This window comes from Eptesicus fuscus, chromosome 7 (assembly GCF_027574615.1).
Source record: "Eptesicus fuscus isolate TK198812 chromosome 7, DD_ASM_mEF_20220401, whole genome shotgun sequence".
NCBI classification, from domain to species: domain Eukaryota; kingdom Metazoa; phylum Chordata; class Mammalia; order Chiroptera; family Vespertilionidae; genus Eptesicus; species Eptesicus fuscus.
In genome coordinates, this window is record NC_072479.1 from 91,231,554 (window position 1) to 91,249,308 (window position 17,755).

At 42.8% G+C, this 17,755-nt stretch overlaps 1 protein-coding gene and 1 non-coding gene across 4 annotated transcripts; both read left to right on the forward strand.

Annotated features, from left to right (window-relative positions):
- The first annotated feature begins 7,201 nt into the window (after window positions 1-7,201).
- On the forward strand, window positions 7,202-14,416 carry SLC25A3 (solute carrier family 25 member 3). 3 transcript variants are annotated; one of them, XM_008144780.3, is made up of 8 exons: window positions 7,202-7,285; window positions 7,531-7,691; window positions 9,179-9,303; window positions 11,171-11,350; window positions 12,429-12,610; window positions 13,256-13,428; window positions 13,870-13,980; window positions 14,077-14,416. In XM_008144780.3, the coding sequence occupies exons 2-8, from the start codon at window positions 7,535-7,537 to the stop codon at window positions 14,235-14,237; spliced, it is 1,089 nt and encodes a 362-aa protein (XP_008143002.1). In that variant the 5' UTR covers window positions 7,202-7,285; window positions 7,531-7,534; the 3' UTR covers window positions 14,238-14,416. The 3 variants fall into 3 exon arrangements, with proteins under 3 accessions (XP_008143002.1, XP_008143004.1, XP_028006089.1); XM_008144782.2 differs by lacking the exon at window positions 9,179-9,303 and adding an exon at window positions 9,466-9,587; XM_028150288.2 differs by lacking the exons at window positions 7,202-7,285; window positions 7,531-7,691 and adding an exon at window positions 9,466-9,587 and having other exon boundaries at window positions 9,247-9,303.
- LOC114232721 (small nucleolar RNA SNORA53) lies at window positions 12,939-13,185 on the forward strand. The gene has a single exon (XR_003618811.1). It is a non-coding gene; the product is annotated as a small nucleolar RNA SNORA53 (small nucleolar RNA).
- Window positions 14,417-17,755: the final 3,339 nt, after the last annotated feature.

Consider the following 17,755-nt stretch of genomic DNA (forward strand, 5'->3'; position numbering starts at 1 on the left):
AGCCTACAAACAGCCATCAGCCCCTCACCCAGGCTGGCCAGGCACCCCAGCGGGAACCCCCATCCTGAAGGGGGTGTGGCCAGCTTGAAAACAGCCCTCAGCCCCTCACCCAGGCTGGCCACACACCCCCAGCGGGGACCCTCACCCCATGAGGGTGTGGCCGGCCTGCAAACCATTACAGGACCCTCACCCAGGCTGCCCCACACCTCAAGGGAACCCCCATCCTGATCTGGGACACCCTTCAGGGCAAACCAGCCGGCCCCCATCCGTGCACAAGGCCTCTATCTATACTAATAAAAGGGTAATATGCTAATTAGACTGGGAGACCTTCCAGGAGACCTTCTGGACGTTCTTCTAGACAAAGCCATGGTGGCAGGGCCAAGGTAGAGGCGGTTAGAGGCTGAGGGGAGAGCAGTTGTGGGTGATCAGGCCAGGATGGGATGGCAGTTGTGAGTTATCAGGCCAGCGGGGTGGGGGGGGGCATTGGGGGTTATCAGGCTGGCGGGGGGGGGCAGTTGGGGATGAGCAGGCCAGTGGGGAGAGAAGGTGGGGGCAAGCAGGCCAGCAGGGGGGGCAGTTGGGGCGTGCAGGCCGGCAGCAGGGGCAGTTGTGGTAGAGTACACTGGCATGGGGGCAGTTGGGGGTGATCAGGCTGGTGAGGGGTCCCGGACTGCGAGGGCGCGCAGGCCGGGCTGAGGCCCTCCTGCCCCAGTGTACAAATGTTGTGCACCGGGACTCTAGTTTCCTATAAAATACAATGTCCCTGAATATTCATGTGTAACTTTCAGAGTTTCAATCCCCTGCACAAAGATAGGTGACTTTGAGAGTCTGAATGCAAGCCTCAGAGCTGGGTCTGCTTATTGGGATGCACTTTGGTAAAGGGGTTGCCCCTAATCTTACAGCCAAGGTACTCTAGGATCAACCTAGGATTTCCTTACAAAGAAAATGGGGTTGGTTTGACCTTGTAAAGCTTTCCACAATAAAATTATGGCCCCAAGGTGAAGTCCATTTTATCTATCCTATCTAATAAAAGAGTAATATGCAAATTGACCATCACTCCAACACACAAGATGGCTGCCCCCATGTGGTCAAAGATGGCTTCCCCCATGTGGACACAAGATGGCTGCCACAAGATGGCCAGCAGGGGAGGGCAGTTGGGAGGGACCAGGCCTGCAAGGGAGGGCAGTTGTGGGCAATCAGGCCAGCAGGGGAAGGCAGTTGGGAGGGACCAGGCCTGCAAGGGAGGGCAGTTGGGGGTGATCAAGCCTACAGGGGTGGGCAGTTAGGGTTGACCAGGCCTACAGGGGAGGGCAGTTAGGGGCAATCAGGCTGGCAGAGGAATGGTTAGGGGGTGATCAGGCTGGCAGGCAGAAGCGGTTAGGGGCAATCAGGAAGGCAGGCAGGCAAGCAGTTGGGAGCCAGCAGTCCCAGATTGGAAAGGGTGCAGGCTGGGCTGAGGGACACACCCCTCCGTGCATGAATTTCGTGCACCGGGCCTCTAGTTTTAGATATAAAGAGACAAATTTCTCCTTATTCTATTTATAGAGACATGCAAAAAAAAGTAAACAAGCCCTGGTGGTTTGGGTCAGTGGCTAGAGTTGGGCCTGTGGACTGAAGAGTCCCAGGTTCAATTCTGGTGAAGGGCACAGGCCTGGGTTGCGGGCTTGACCCCCATCAATGATTCTCTCTCATCACTGATGCTTCTCCCTCTCCCTCCCCCTCCCCCTGCTCTTCCCCCCCTCTCTTTCTCCCTCTCTGAAGTCAATAAAGATATATATATATATATATATATATATATATATATATATATATATATATATATATATATATTTTTTTTAAATGTAAACAAGATTTCTAATAAAAAGAAAAGACAACAACTAATGGACATTATTCTTTTTTATTGAGGGTAGGTATGAAAAGGGACTTTAGTCTCCTTTCCATAATTTATTATATCCCTCTATTACATGGCTGTGGTAGGAATTATTTAAAGATTTTCTTGTGATTCCCCATGAAAGGGATAATCCTAAATGCAAACTTGACCTCTAGCTCTAAGTTTACAAATGCTTGTTGGAAAGTTCCACTTGGATGTTCTATCTTTCTAGCATCTCAAATTCTGTTTATCTCCCCAATACAGTTCCAGGTGAGGTTTGGCCACAGGGGAAATTTGTGTAAGATTTCAAAAGCAGAAGTGAAGCAGCAGGTATTACATTCTAAAGGTTAGTATAGGCCCTAGCCAGTTTGGCTCAGTGGATAGACCATTGGTCTGCAGACTGAAGGGTCCCAGATTCCATTCTGGTCAAGGGCATGTACCTTGGTTGTGGGCTTGAACCCCAGTAGGGGGCATGCAGAAGGCAGCTAACTGATCAATGTTTCTCTCTCATCCATTTTCTAACTATCCTGCTCCCTTCCTCTTTCTAAAATCAATAAAATATATTAAAAGAAATCTTGTTAGGACTTCACTGAAAATAAAATAAAAAAATAAAATAAAATAAAATAAAATAAAAATAAAGGTTAGTATAGGACATGAGGTGCTAAGGCAGCTCATGCACATCGTTGCTAATCTGCCGGCTCACCTTCGAGTGGGGCAGTGGCCAGGTGTGGAGCTCTTTCAGCAACTGCTGGACCTTCTTCTTCAGTGTCTCTGAGTCTTGGGCCAGATGCCTGTGCAGCACCATGCCTCCTGCATCATCAGTGTAGGTGGTAAGAGACAGATGGCACAGTGTAGTTTATGCTCCGGGGATCCAGTTTGTCTTAGTGGGTTCCATTTTGTTCCTGCTCGTCCCTACTTCATGTCCAGCTTTCCTGCCTTGACTGTAAGCCCTATCAATTACAGCAATTTTAGGTCCAACCCCAGGCACAGAGGCAACTTTGCTAGCTCCCACAATTTCATAAGGTCTAATCCCTAAAATAAATCTCTTATTGCATATGACTCAGACTGGTTTTGCTTTTCTCTGGTCAAACTCTAAAACAGAAATAATTCCAGGAGAGCCAAATATTAATAATGGGTTCTCTGAATTTGATTTGATTTAAAGGCGCTGATGACCAGCTGTCAATGTGACACTGGTTGTCCATGGCACGAATCAGCCAAAACAGTTTCTCAATATCTCACTTGTGGACACGTGTAATCGACAGCTAAAGAATCAAGGTTTTTGATGACTAAGTCAACAAAATATTCTGCTTCCACAGAATATTTAAGTGAAAATAAGACACAGTGGAGTTGGTTGGTTTCTCCTAATTATGCCTAACTTAGGGCTTTAAAGTCTCAGTTCGCCAAAACCGGTTTGGCTCTGTGGATAGAGCATCTGTCTGTGGACTGAAAGGTCCCAGGTTTGATTCGGGTCAAGGGCATGTACATTGGTTGCAGGCACATCCCCGGTAGGGGGCATGCAGGAGGCAGCTGGTTGATGTTTCTCTCTCATCGATGTTTCTAACTTTCTATCCCTCTCCCTTCCTCTCTGTAAAAAATCAATAAAATATATTAAAAAAAATAAAGTCTCAGTTCAAGATGAGATAAAGGACCAGAAAGTTTATATGACTGTCTTCCAGTATCTGCAAGGCTGTAATTTCTAAAAACCAAACCCCAAATCTAATCCTGAATGCAACTGAATTCCCAATCCTGCAGGTCTCATGTTAAAGATAGAGAATTTATTTTATTTTATTTTATTTTTTGAGGAGCAGTGAGTCTCTGAACATTGGAATGGGAACATATGATCAGATTCAGATGATACTGGTATCACAAATCCCTCAATTCTGCTGAGCCTCTTTTGCCAGTAGAAATAACCCTTCCTGCCGAAATCGGTTTGGCTCAGTGGATAGAGCGTCGGCCTGCAGACTGGAGGGTCCCAGGTTTGATTCCGGTCAAGGGCACGTGCCTTGGTTGCGGGCACATCCCCGGTGGGAGGTGTGCAGGAGGCAGCTGATTGATGTTTCTAACTCTCTATCCCTCTCAATTCCTCTCTGTAAAACACCAATATATAAAAAAATAAAATAAAAAATAACCCTTCCTCCCTTGCTGAGGAGCCTAGACTCGCCTTACCTATAAAATCTGTAATGGCCTCCCCTGATTTGGTTGCCTTGCAGAGTCTGCCAATCCTCCTCAAGCCCAATTAATTGTCTACACCTCCCATTGTTTCTAGTACCCATGGCAGGAGATCCTAGAAGGTAAGAAGACTCTCTCCTTGAACAAACTTTAGTTAGGCTCTTCTGAGCCCTTTTTCCACTAGGCCTGCCATTGGGCACGTCCTTCAAGATCCCAAGTGTAACAAAAATTCTGTCAAGTCAGTTTAGCTGATAACTGATAAAATTCTTCACCCCCAAGTGGTATCTGATTACCTTGGCTTGTCTTCAGCAAGAATCCTGTTAGACCAATTTAGCAAGAATTACCTTACCCTCTCTCTTAGTAACTTCTCATCCACTGACCCCCTCCCGAATCTGGCTCCTTAGCTAAAAATACTCACTTTTAGAAATCATCTTACTGAGTTCTCATGAACTCTGCAAGATAGGCATTATTCCCATCCAGCTCCAGCTACATAATCTGCAGGGCCCATTCCAAAAATGCAGGATCTCTTGTTTGCTAAAGAGAAAACCACGGGCCCAAAATGGCATCACTCATGCTAAAAGCCCAATGTATCAGACCTAGATTTAATGCCTGATTTAACTGCAATTTCAACCTTTCCAAGAAATATAATCTTAATCAACCAGTCTGGACTTACTGGTTAATCAACAGTAAGGTATTTCTGCCATCCCCACTCTCCACCCCCATAGAAAGAAGAGGCAATCAGCTGATTAAAAACCCTAGCCTTTTCCTTTATCCCAAAAGATATCTGGGTCTAAAAAGAATTCTTTCTTTTCTTTTGTTGATAGTTCCCTTGCTCATCCTTCTTCCTATACAAACCTTCCATTTTGTATTGCCCTTCAGAGCATTCTTCTAGTTGCTAGATGGGATGTTGCCCGAATCATGAATTGCTTAATAAAGCCGATCAGATCTTCAAATTTACTTGGTTGCATTTTGTGTGTGTGTTTTTTAACATGTTCACAAATTATTAAGAGTTTCAAATGGTGACAACATGGCATTAAACCAAGCACAGGGTCCTGTGTAAACTGTATAAGGTGTCAAGCCCATGAGGCTGGCACTGCTTCCATCTTACATTTAAGAAACAGGTTCATAGAGATCAAGTAAACTCCCAAGGTTACTTTATCAAGAGCTGGGAAAATGTCAGAGCCAGAATGCTAACAGAGGTGTGGAAAGACTCCAAAAAGAATCTGGAGACTGACTAGAAAGAAATGATAAAGATTTATTTAAGCCGAAACCGGTTTGGCTCAGTGTATAGAGCGTCAGCCTGCGGACTGAAGGATCCCAGGTTCGATTCCGGTCAGGGGCATGTACCTTGGTTGTGGGCACATCCCCAGTAGGGGGTGTGCAGGAGGCAGCTGATTGATGTTTCTCTCTCATCGATGTTTCTAACTCTCTATCTCTCTTCCTTCCTCTCTGTAAAAAATCAATAAAATATTAAAAATAAAAGATTTATTTAAGCGTCTTAAGAGTTTGCAAACTTGAAACACAGCTAGGCAAAACCCCCATGTGTTCCTTCCAAAGAACAAAGAAAAGTTGAGAGTTCTTAAGTACGTACAACTAGAGGCCTGGTGCACTTAATTTGTGCATGGGGGAGGGTTCCCTCAGCCCAGCCTGCACCCTCTTCAATCTGGGACCCGTTGGGGGATGTCCGACTACCGGTTTAGGCCTGATCCCGGGATCAGGCCTAAACCGGCAGTCGGACATCCCTCTCACAATCCTGGACTGCTGGCTCCTAATTGCTCACCTGCCTGCCTGCCTGGTCACCCCTCACTGTCCCCCTGCTGGCCTGGTCGCCCACAACTGCACCCCTGCCCCCACTGGCCTGGTCACCTCTTATTGCCCCCCCCTGCTGACCTGGTCGCCCCTAACTGCCTCCCTCACCTCCCCGCCCTCCCGCCAGCCTGGTTGCCCCCAACTGTCCCCCCTGCTGGCCTGGTCGCCCCAACTGCTGGCCTGGTTGCCCCATGCAGCCTGCTGTTCAGTCGTTTGGTCGTCCCTCACTAACCGCCCTGCTGGCCTGGTTGTAGGCAGTCATCTTGTGAGGGTGTGATGGTCAATTTGCATATCACCTTTTTATTATATAAGATGTACATTCTAGAGAATTACAGTATCAGTCCTGCATTCATGGCCCTAGGATTAGTCTAGGATGATTATCAGTCAGATGTCAGGCAGTTTGGATGATGGCTGTCAGGCGGATGTCAGGTCCTGGACCTCGAGTCCTTTTCAGGGGGTAATCAGAGGTCTGGTTATGTCCAGATACATATATCTGGACACAGGATTGGAAAGTTCAAAATTTAAGTTCCCAGTCTAATTGGAACAAGAATTGAATTGGTTTCTCATGCCTCTCAACCTTCATAATTTTACTTTTAGCGGCTTAAAGTGACTCTGTTTTATATATTCCTTATTTTCACTCTTTCCTCAGAGGTTTGACCTCTGCTAAACTCTTCCTTAATTAAAGTAGGCCCTTCTCTGTTAAACTGAATCTAATGAAGATTTTCTAAATTTATTCAACACACAAAAATCTGCTGCCATCCACATGCACTCTAGTTCATCTCTGGACCCCCAGGGCTTACAAGGCATTTGTCGAATGTCTTAATGTTACATAAAATACTGTGATGAAGCAGCAAGCTGTTCTGTCTACCTTTAGAATTCGTGCTGCACATTTCCTTTGAAAATCCTCTCCTAAAGTCTGGCAGACATGTCTACATGTCAATGCAAGTGACACTGAATACTGCGGTGACATTCTAACCGCAACACCGAAATGATTCACATCAGGCATTCCGTGTTCGTTTTTTTTTTTAAGCGACTATTATACTGGAACTCACTTAAATGGAAAAGAACGGAAGCGCCGGCGTCAAGGAGAGACTCTTCAAGGTGAAGGGACAAAAAGAGGAGGTCACGAGCACAACTCCCACACCGCTCCAAAAGCCGGCCCCGCTCGCGCGCCTGCGCAGAACGAATCCTGTTGCGCAGAAGCCGGACCGGAAGGGCTGGGGCCGGTGGGGCGGGGATAGGGTTGCTAGGAGAACGCGATGACGTCGCTGCCGCGGCGCTCTTCTCCCCCAATGGGTGTCGCCTGACTGTAGTGACTGGCTGCGTACGTCACGCTGACGGTGCGCGAAGGACACTCATCTAAGGGCTCGGAGGACGTTCGGCCTCTGTGAGCCGCTGCGTTTCCGCGGAGCGCCGGTGTGTTCGCCATCTTAAGGAGTGAGTTTGGTCCGGCCTTCCGCGCGGCAGGTGCGGGGAGCGGGGAGCGGGGAGAGGAGCCCCTGGGGGATGATGCTTTGGCGGTAGGCCCGGCCGGCCTCCTCTTTTGGGGAGGCGGCCGTGACCCCTCAAGGGCGCGGAGGCGGGAAAACGAAGGCCCCGATCGGGGACCCAGGCTGCCGGTGCGTGGGGTCGGCCTGACGGCGCCCCTGGCCTTTCCTCTGATCTCCCTCCTCCTCCCCTAGGAAGATGTTCTCGTCCGTGGCGCACCTGGCGCGGGCGAACCCCTTCAACGCGCCACACCTGCAGCTAGTGTACGATGGCCTCGCGGGCCCCTCCAGCAGCCCCGCCGGGCCCCCGGGCCCGCCCCGCCGCTCCCGCAACCTGGCAGCCGCCGCTGTGGAAGGTGAGCTCCGACCCTGCCCCGCCCCGATACGCTCGTTATGCCCACTCGGGGTCCGCGGGGCCTGGAGGGCAGGGAAGGACGTGCCCAGCCCGCCGCCCCGCAGGACGGCGCCCGGGGGCTTGCGGGAGGATGTCAGCCCACTCCTCCCAGGCCGGGTGTCGGAGCCTTGGCCCTCCTCCCTCAAGGGCGTGGGAGGCCTCGGCACCGCTCGCTCCGTGACCTCCACGTCCTCGAGGGAGCAGAGGCAGAGAGGCCTTGACTAGCTCCTTATCTCCGCCGTAAGTCCGCTTGGTCAGCATTGGGTAAAGTCTCCTTCCTAACCCCTGGCCACCTGCGGGTCTAACTGTATTATCTGTTCTTTGATGTGGCTTTAATTTTCTTCTTAAAAGTACTCCCTCCTCCGTTAGGTATTTCCGAAGTCTAGTATTAGTTGGCCCAGGATATATGAGATAACTGGGTTTCTTTTAACAACGACATGTGGAGGCAGCCAGGTGCAGCCTCAGGTGGGCCATAGAAAGGACATAATTGGCAGGATCCCTTTGGTCTTACTTCTTGGGATTCTTGGTGGTTAGACCCCATTTAAAGGAATTGTGTGTGCTTTAAATCAAATCCCACTGGCGTGGATGTACAGAGAAACCTGAAAACGAAATTGTAACTCCAGCACGGTTCCATTGTACCTGTAGAATCTAATGTTTTTCTTTTTTTTTTTTTTTTTTAATATTTTTTTATTGATTTTTTACAGAGAGGAAGGGAGAGGGATAGAGAGCTAGAAACATCGATGAGAGAGAAACATCTACCAGCTGCCTCCTGCACACCCCCCACTGAGGATGTGCCCACAACCAAGGCACATGCCCTTGACCGGAATCGAACCCGGGACCCCTCAGTCCGCAGGCTGACGCTCTATCCACTGAGCCAAACGGGTCAGGGCTCTAATGTTTTTCTTAAATTAGGTATGTGTTCCTGTTAAGCCTTTAGTGTGGGTACAAAACCCTTTCACTAGCATTCCGTCCTTCCATTTTGAAAGTTAAAGCTAACTCCATTTGTGTAGTAAATGTATTTGAGTGCAGGAATTTGTTTCTCTAGTTTTATGCTGTAGGAATCCATAAGTGGGGATGGTACTGGTTAGTGGCTGGGGTAAACCTAGAATTTTGCAAGCTGAGTGCTCCTTCGTAGTTTGATTTGTACTCTGAAGTGTGTTCTTAGCGATTAATGATTTGAAGTTTGATTTTAATAATTAATGTAGAAAACATTATTTTCTCACAGATAGAATCTTCATAATCTTTTAGTGATTGTTTTAATTGTGACAGTGTATTTCTTGTTACTCGAACTAGGTGGAAACTCATCTTTCAACTTAATTGTAAACAGGTGGCCAGAGCTATTCTGTTGTGATAGTACAGTTATTTCACAGGGAAATAGTTCTCTTCATTCCCATGGCCCTCGTCATCTGAAGAAATACTTACTTGATTTTTTTTTTTTTTTCCAATCAGAGGAGTATAGCTGTGACTATGGATCTGGCAGATTCTTTATCCTTTGTGGAATTGGAGGAATTATTAGCTGTGGCACAACACATACAGCATTGGTTCCTCTAGATCTGGTTAAATGCAGAATGCAGGTTTGTTTTGCATGTGGGACTGAATAAAGCATGGCTAAGTTGTAAGATGTAGTCATCTACTAACAAGCTGTGTGGAAACCTAACTATCCAGGAGGTAAGTTGAGAACCAGCAATAACATGAGTTTTATACTAAAATGCATGGTGTGTCTTGTCTTATTGCAGAGTACAGTTGTGAATATGGCTCCATGAAGTTTTATGCACTGTGTGGCTTTGGTGGGGTCTTAAGTTGTGGTATCACACACACCGCCGTCGTTCCTCTGGATTTAGTGAAATGCCGTATGCAGGTTTGTATTGGGATAACAATGTTAAAAGTTTTCATGTGGGACTTAATTCCAAATAATCTTAAAGGACTTCACAAATGAGAAGAATTTGAATACAGAAGAACTGCTAGAAACTTGAGTAGGAAACCAAACTTGAACATCTTTGTTTTAATTAGTGTTTTAAATCCAAGAAATGCCTCTTTTAAAATAAGAATGTGGGTAGATTGTGGATCTCAGACTCTGGCTATAAATGTTTTTTTTTGCTGTTGGGCTCAGTTCTGGCTAGAGTGCCTCTTCAAGGCCTCCTGGTTCTTTATGTTCCAAGTAGTCATTTTATAAGCAGTTACATGTCCGACTGGGTAATATTCTTTGTGTATTATGTGAAGTAACTTTACATCTCTTAATTGGTAAGATTAAGGGAGACAGTGCTATATAGATTTAAAAGTGTATCTTAATACTAAATTTTGTGGGTGTAGCTTTTTATATATTCACTTACATAAAGGTTTTTAAATAATTAGAATATCTTGATTAGGATTATTGAAGCAAAAATAATCAAACCTTAAAAATTTATTTGTTCCAAACAGGATTAGAAGTCTACTTACCTAAAAGAGAAAGGAAATGAAATATTAGCAGGGAGAGGAAGGTGATGTATACCAGCCCTTGTAGTATGGCAGAAATAGTGAGATAAGATTTTTTCCCCCCCATTTAGTTAATAGAATGGATATGAAATATACCCTCTTTAAAACTTTTTATGCATGTCTCTTGAAATGAGTTGAGGTCAGAAGACAGATACTCATTATGTTGATGTACCTTTTTAACTTGTATTTACTTTGATTGTATTAAGTTCACAAAACTTTATTGATTTTATAGTGTAATGTACTTAATGGGCTAGCCTATATCGGAGATATACAGGCATACAGGCAAGACCCTTCAGGAGCAAAAAGATGATGACTTGCTGAAAAGCTCAGGTGGTGGTTAGCATTTTTAGCAATAAAGTATTTTTTATTTAAGGTGTGTACATTGTCTTTTTAGACAATGCTATTGCACACTAAATAGACAACAGTATAGTGTAAACATAACTCCTATGCACTGGGAAACCAAGAAATGTGTGTGACTTGCTTTATTTGTGGTACTTATTGTAGTGGTCTGGAACTGAACCTGCAGTATCTCTAAGGCATGCCTGTAGACTTACCTGTTATTTACACAGTAGTTTTGAAACTAAATCTTTAAAAGTGGTAGAGTTGGGTGGTGAAAACTCTTTTAGAGTCAGTTTTGTTATGTATTTTTGTATTGTAGACATTTTACCCTCTGAACTAACCCTCCAAGACAAATCTAACTGAAAGAAAGATAAACCTCAATGTACACCAAGCATGTCAAATTCGTGGCTTGTGGGCCACGAGTTTGACATGCTTGATGTACACATTGTTACAAAGATAATTACAGATAATAAGCTGTTAGCATGTGGTGAGCTTATATTGTTCTACCTTTTGTGTAGTTGCTGAAGTTTATTTTAGAACCAAACGGGAAGAAAAACTAATAAGAAAATTAAGTATTTATGAGAAATGTTAGTTCTTTGGTACATTTTATTTTTCTTGTTTTAAATATAGGTGGACCCCCAGAAGTATAAAGGCATATTTAATGGATTCTCAGTTACACTTAAAGAGGATGGTGTTCGTGGTTTGGCTAAAGGATGGGCTCCAACTTTCATTGGCTACTCTATGCAGGGGCTCTGCAAATTTGGCTTTTATGAAGTCTTCAAAGTCGTTTATAGCAACATGCTTGGAGAGGTATGTAAGTTAACTTTGCAATTGAAAGTCCTGAGCTTTTATTTATTTATTTATTTTTTTTTAAAATATATTTTATTGATTTTTTACAGAGAGGAAGGGAGAGGGATAGAGAGCTAGAAACATCGATGAGAGAGAAACATCGACCAGCTGCCTCCTGCACACCCCCTACCAGGGATGTGCCCGCAACCAATGTACATGCCCTTGACCGGAATCGAACCTGGGACCTTTCAGTCCACAGACCGACGCTCTATCCACTGAGCCAAACCGGTTTCGGCGTGAACTTTTAACTTAAAGTTTAAAACCAAATGGGATCTTAGATTTTTGTCTGACCCACCTCATTTTAGAACTGAGGAAATGGTCTCAGAAATGGTAAGCAGCATGTTCTGAATCATAAGTCTATTCTAGCAATGACAAGATGAAAAAAAAAAAAAGTATATCATTATATTTTAGTGCTCTTTTTATTATACACTGCTGCTTTCCAAAAAGTTGGATTTTGAGTTTATATCAAGAGTTTATTAAGGGAACTTACACATGAAGCATGTCTTGGGTGGCAGCAAGATGAGGCATGGATGTCCTCCATAACACATGGTAGGCACTAAGGAGGTATTTAGGATTGGGAGAAATGGTTGGGAGACTTGCATGTGACCTGCCCCAGATAACGGGAAAATACCTTACATTCTTGCCTTGTGGCAGGGCAACGGAACACACACACTGGGGTGTAGGGGACGGGTCCATCAGGCAGTCTCTGGGTGAATTTTCAGGAAGCAATCTCTGTTCTGGATCTAGCATGAGGTTCCAGCAGTGGTTACTCATGGCACAGTCTCTCCTCCACAGATTCTTTAGTGTAGTTCAGGGATCAGCCATTCTTGGTACCTAGATGTTAAAGCTATTCACATTGCACTGTGGTTGATGAAGTTAGGAGAGATAAACATTCAGTCTCATATCATGTGTGTTATCCATGGACAGTATGATAGAGAAACACTTAAAATGTCTGAAATTTAACTGTTTCCTAGAACTGTCTGTCCTTTAAAGTAAAATTGAAAACAGCCAATTCACGACCCTCGTGTTTTTCAATTAGGAAAACACCTATCTCTGGCGCACATCACTGTATTTGGCCGCCTCTGCCAGTGCTGAATTCTTTGCTGACATTGCCCTGGCTCCTATGGAAGCTGCTAAGGTTCGAATTCAAACCCAACCAGGTTATGCCAACACTCTAAGGGATGCAGCTCCCAAAATGTATAAGGAAGAAGGCTTAAATGCGTAAGTAAACATTTGCCTAAGTTTGTAGTATAAGGTACTCATTTGAGGGAACTGCATTTGTTAGCATTAAGCCTATCAGACTTTAAAATAATTTTTTGTTTAATGTCCATCCCCTCAACCCCTTTACATAGAACATAAACTCCAGGGGCAAGAATAAGTTCATAACATGGTTTGAGCCCTGAATTAAGAATTTTTTTCTAAAGTAGGGAGGGAATGACCATTTGTGAGTTTATAAGTGACTTGATATTTGACCTAAACATTAACTTTTGGGGAGACTTTATTAGAATTCATGTCATCTGTGTTAAGAATTTGCATATGGTCAGGCCACAACATGCTTCCTTAGATCCACCTTTGTGGATGCCAATCTTGAACTGAGTTCTACCTGTAAACTTACTGTTTCTTGTAGTTCCAGTCAAGAAACATCCAGCAACTTTCTGGTTGTACAGTCAAAGGTGCTTGAGTCATTGGCATGTGAGATAAATATACCTGCATGTTAGTCTTAGGTTCTGATAGAAATGACATGCAATTGTGCTGCCATTTTTGTACTATCAGGACTTGACTGGTGTGCGGACACTTCTGTTAATGATGGAAATTCTGCTAGATAAATGTATGCAACTGAGTAAAATAAGTTCTGTGATTTCCTAGATTCTACAAGGGGGTTGCTCCTCTGTGGATGAGACAGATACCATACACTATGATGAAGTTCGCCTGCTTTGAACGTACTGTTGAAGCATTGTACAAGTTTGTGGTTCCTAAGCCCCGAAGTGAATGTACCAAGGGAGAGCAGCTGATTGTAACATTTGTGGCAGGTTACATAGGTATGAATTACTTAGATCATGCTTGTCTGAAATGAAAGACAAAGTTATTTTCATTACTGACCTCTTTTGTGAAGAAAAAATATTCTAAAGAAGTTACCTTCCCATAGCATTTCATATGACCTTCAGGATTCATGGTTTGCATGGTTAAGCTTGGGAATACATTGATTTGACTGCTCTCCTATTTGTTTTTTTATTTGTTTGTTTTTTTTGTTTAGAACAGTTTTAAAAATACAAGAGAGTGTTGATTAAAAGCTGAATATAAAAACTTTTGAAAGCTTGGGTAGATCGCTTTATAACCTTTCTTGTCAGTCTTACTCTAATTCTGATTTGTTCTAAGAACTACAAAATTTTATTACTTAGTCATGTCAAGATTGTTGGCTGTGATGTGTTTTTTTTTCTTAACTGACCCCATATTGAATCATATTTCTTGACTTTTTTCAGCTGGAGTCTTCTGTGCAATTGTTTCTCACCCTGCTGATTCTGTGGTGTCTGTGTTGAATAAAGAGAAGGGTAGCACTGCTACTCAGGTCCTCCAGAGACTTGGATTTAAAGGTAGGATTGTTATTCCTCTAAAGAAAGAATAACAATTCATGTGTATTATATTTGGAGTATATTCCATTTTTCACTCATATTTCATATTTTAACCAGGTGTGTGGAAGGGACTCTTTGCCCGTATCATCATGATCGGCACTCTGACTGCACTACAGTGGTTCATCTATGACTCCGTGAAGGTCTACTTCAGGCTCCCTCGCCCTCCTCCACCTGAGATGCCAGAGTCTCTGAAGAAGAAGCTTGGGTTAACTGAGTAGATAGATCGATGCACATATGGACTGAATCTGCTTTTGGTCAGTGTTGACGGAAGTGCTAAAGGAACTTTTATATATTTGACAGTGTAGGAAATCGTCTATTCCTGATATAATTACTGTAGTACTCTTGCTTAAGGCAGGAGTTGCAAATTTGCTGTTGAAATAAATCCAACTGGTCATGATTTGTCTGTGACTTGATAATTATTTTTAAAACTAGTTTTTAAAGATTTAATCCTAAAATGGAAAGAACTAGTATAAAACCTCCAGAGAAAAATGCAAACTAACCACTGTTGGTTCAATCCTCTGATCCCTACTCATAAATTGTCATGTCTCAAGTTGTGTCACTCAAGAGTTCCTGTATTTTTAGGAAACATCCTAAATTTTCAAAAATTTGATTTAATTGTTCAATTTAAATATTGATAAATGTTATATTTTGAGAAGTTGATTTTGGCATATAATTGAATTTTTGCATTGTGTACTGTGCTCTTTAAAATCCCTATGACTAGCTAGCTGGTTTGGCTCAGTGGATAGAGTATTGGCCTGCGGACTGAAGGGTCGCGGGTTCTATTCTGGTCAAGGGCACATGCCTGGGTTGTGGGCTTGAATCCCAGTAGGGGGCATACAGGAGGCAGCCGATCAATGATTCTTATCACTGATGTTTCTATCTCTCCCTCCGTCTCTGAAATCATAAAAATAATTGCCCTGGCTGGGTAGCTCAGTTGGTTAGAGCATTGTCCAGATACACCAAGGTTGCGGATTCAATCCCCAGTCGGGGCACATACAAGACAGCCAATGAGTGCATAAATAAGTGGACCAACAAATTGATGTTTCTCTCTTTAAAAGTCAAAGAAAATATCCTGTTTTGATAAATTATGCATATGTAGTAACATAAGATAAAATTAGACTGAAAAAGAACAGCTTAAATCTCCATTTTGTGAGAACTTCATGAAGTGTTTTGAGCATATTTTAAAGTGAGTTTAACATTTCCATGATAACTGTTTTTGGGATTGAAGTGTCCATATGTCCATGAAGTTTGGTGCATGGCAGTCTTACTGCTAAATTAGAGTTATACACTGTTTCTTTAGCATAAGGTTATATAGTTGTTCATGTAATTTTTATTTATGAGATAAATCACAAAATAATTGTTAAAAATTTCAGATACCACATGGTTAAGGAACAAACTGATTCCAAACTTCGAGGAATCTGTAGCTCAAAAGTGCTATGCCTCTACTGATAAATCAAATAATAATGTGGTAGCTTAATAAGTCAGCTCCTCCTACAATTCTTACCTCAGATATTACTGAATCATTTATCTCTTAAAAGGCAGCCCTGCCTTCACATTTTTAGCAATGGTCATAGGAGTCCATGAGGTGTTACCTTCATCATTGATAGAGTTTATGAATCTTTGGGTTATTACAATGTGACTTGGAGTTACCTAGAAAGCAACAATTCCAAAATTTTCATGAGCTTCTATGGACTAATGTGCCATGCATGCAACCGTCAATAAATGCTGGCTATGCTGAATGAAAACACAAGACATACTGTAATTCTTACCTAATACTGTGATTTGATGTACAAATCTGCTGGCTTTCTTTGAGGAATGTGGTATATGCGAGATTTGAAAATGGAGGATAATTCATGTGAAGGACAATATTATTTCAAGACCCATGAATCAACCCCAGGGGGTTGTATTAAGCAAGATTAAAACTTAAAACATCACTAACATGAAAATATGATGTGACCCACTTTTACTTAGGGATAAACTGATTTACTGATTTTATTGACAATTGAAACTTTAACTGATATTAGTGCAGGGAATTTTCACAGCTGAGGATGACTCCCTCATAAGAGACCATATATATTATTGAAATAAATAATTTTACATTGTCTACTGTTAGGGAACAGATAAAGTTTTTCATCCTGTATTTGCCACGGAAGCTATCTGACTTGAAGACAAAATCAAGACCATGAGCTTAGTGACATTCAGATTTTAGGTTCTCAGCATGGCTATCAAATTACTGACAGATTTGTGAGTCATTATTTCAGTGAGTAGAACTAGCACCAAATAAGATGAGTGCCTTGTTTGGCATTGATAGAAACAAACATTCTTCATAAATGAATTTTCAGATAAATTTGTATTTTTTAATGCAAAAAATTGTTTTTTCATGTCTAAAATGCATTATTGTATCTTAAGATGATTCCATGGAACATAATTTACATTTCATTTGGTATTATCATTATGAACAAATACTGCTTAGGATGGACTACAATGACAATCTCCCTTTGTGACGTAGAGCTGTTTACAAAAACAGTCCCATACTATATAACTTTTTGTTATATCACTTAATGGCTTTGCCTTTTACTAGATGTGCCAGGCAGTTTAGACATGTTAATGCTAGTATTCACAGCAGCCTTTAAGAAAATTAAGGTTCACAGATACTAAATTTTTCTGAGGCCACAGAACTAAGTGGTGGGAGAGCCAGATTTGGAACCCAGATATCTCTGATTTCAAAGTCCCTTGATGTTTCTACTATGTTAAAACAGAATGAATCAGTCTTCAACAAGCCTGGCTTTGCCACTGTAATTATGGAAAATCTATCATAACAATTATTATAGTTTGGAACAAGAGAACTCAAATACCCCAAACAAGAAGAAACTCAAAATCTAGTTCCAGACACCCATGAAACCATTTGAAAATATGATGGGCACCCAGTGCTTAAGTAAAATGTAAGCAATAAAATTGTGAGTGAAACTTGAAGAGGAACAGCAGTTCAGGAAAGAGAAGAGAATAATATGGAATCAAAGAAGCAGAAAGAATGTTTCTTTGGGCTCAATTTGGAATTATGTGAATCAATTTTAATACTAATTGTAGTAGCTAACATGTAATACTAGACCTAGTCTTTTAAAAAATAAGTATGGCCCTACCTGGTTTGGCTCAGTGGATAGAGCGTCGGCCTGCGGACTGAAGGGTCCCTGGTTCAATTCCAGGCAAGGGCACCTGCTAGGTTGTGGACTCAATCCCCAGTAAGGGGTGTGCAGGAGGCAGCCGATCAATAGTTCTCTCTCATCATTGATGTTTCTATCCCTCTCCCTCCTCTCTGAAATCAATAAAAATATATTTTAAAAAATAAAAAATAAGTATGTTCATAGAAAAACTTGCAAGGACATATACTAAAAAATGAATAGTGTTGACTGAGGAAAACGGTTAAGCCTTGAAGAACTGGGGAGATGCGGGCAAAACTTCACACCTCCACCCAAGGCGTTGCAGTCTCTGATCAGGTCAGCCTCCCTCAAGTTTCTCTTAGGCAATCCTCAAACTTCAATATCCACATGAATTTCCTCAGGATTTTATTACAAATGCAGGTTCCGATTCAGCAGCTCTGAGGTGGAGCCTGACATTCTATATTTCTAACAAGTGCCTAAATGAGGTTGATGCTCTGGTCTCTTTGAAGGAGAGAGAGCTCTGTCTCTTGGTAGTGGCCTTGTGGTTCCAGATCCCATGAGCACTGGTTATAGCACAA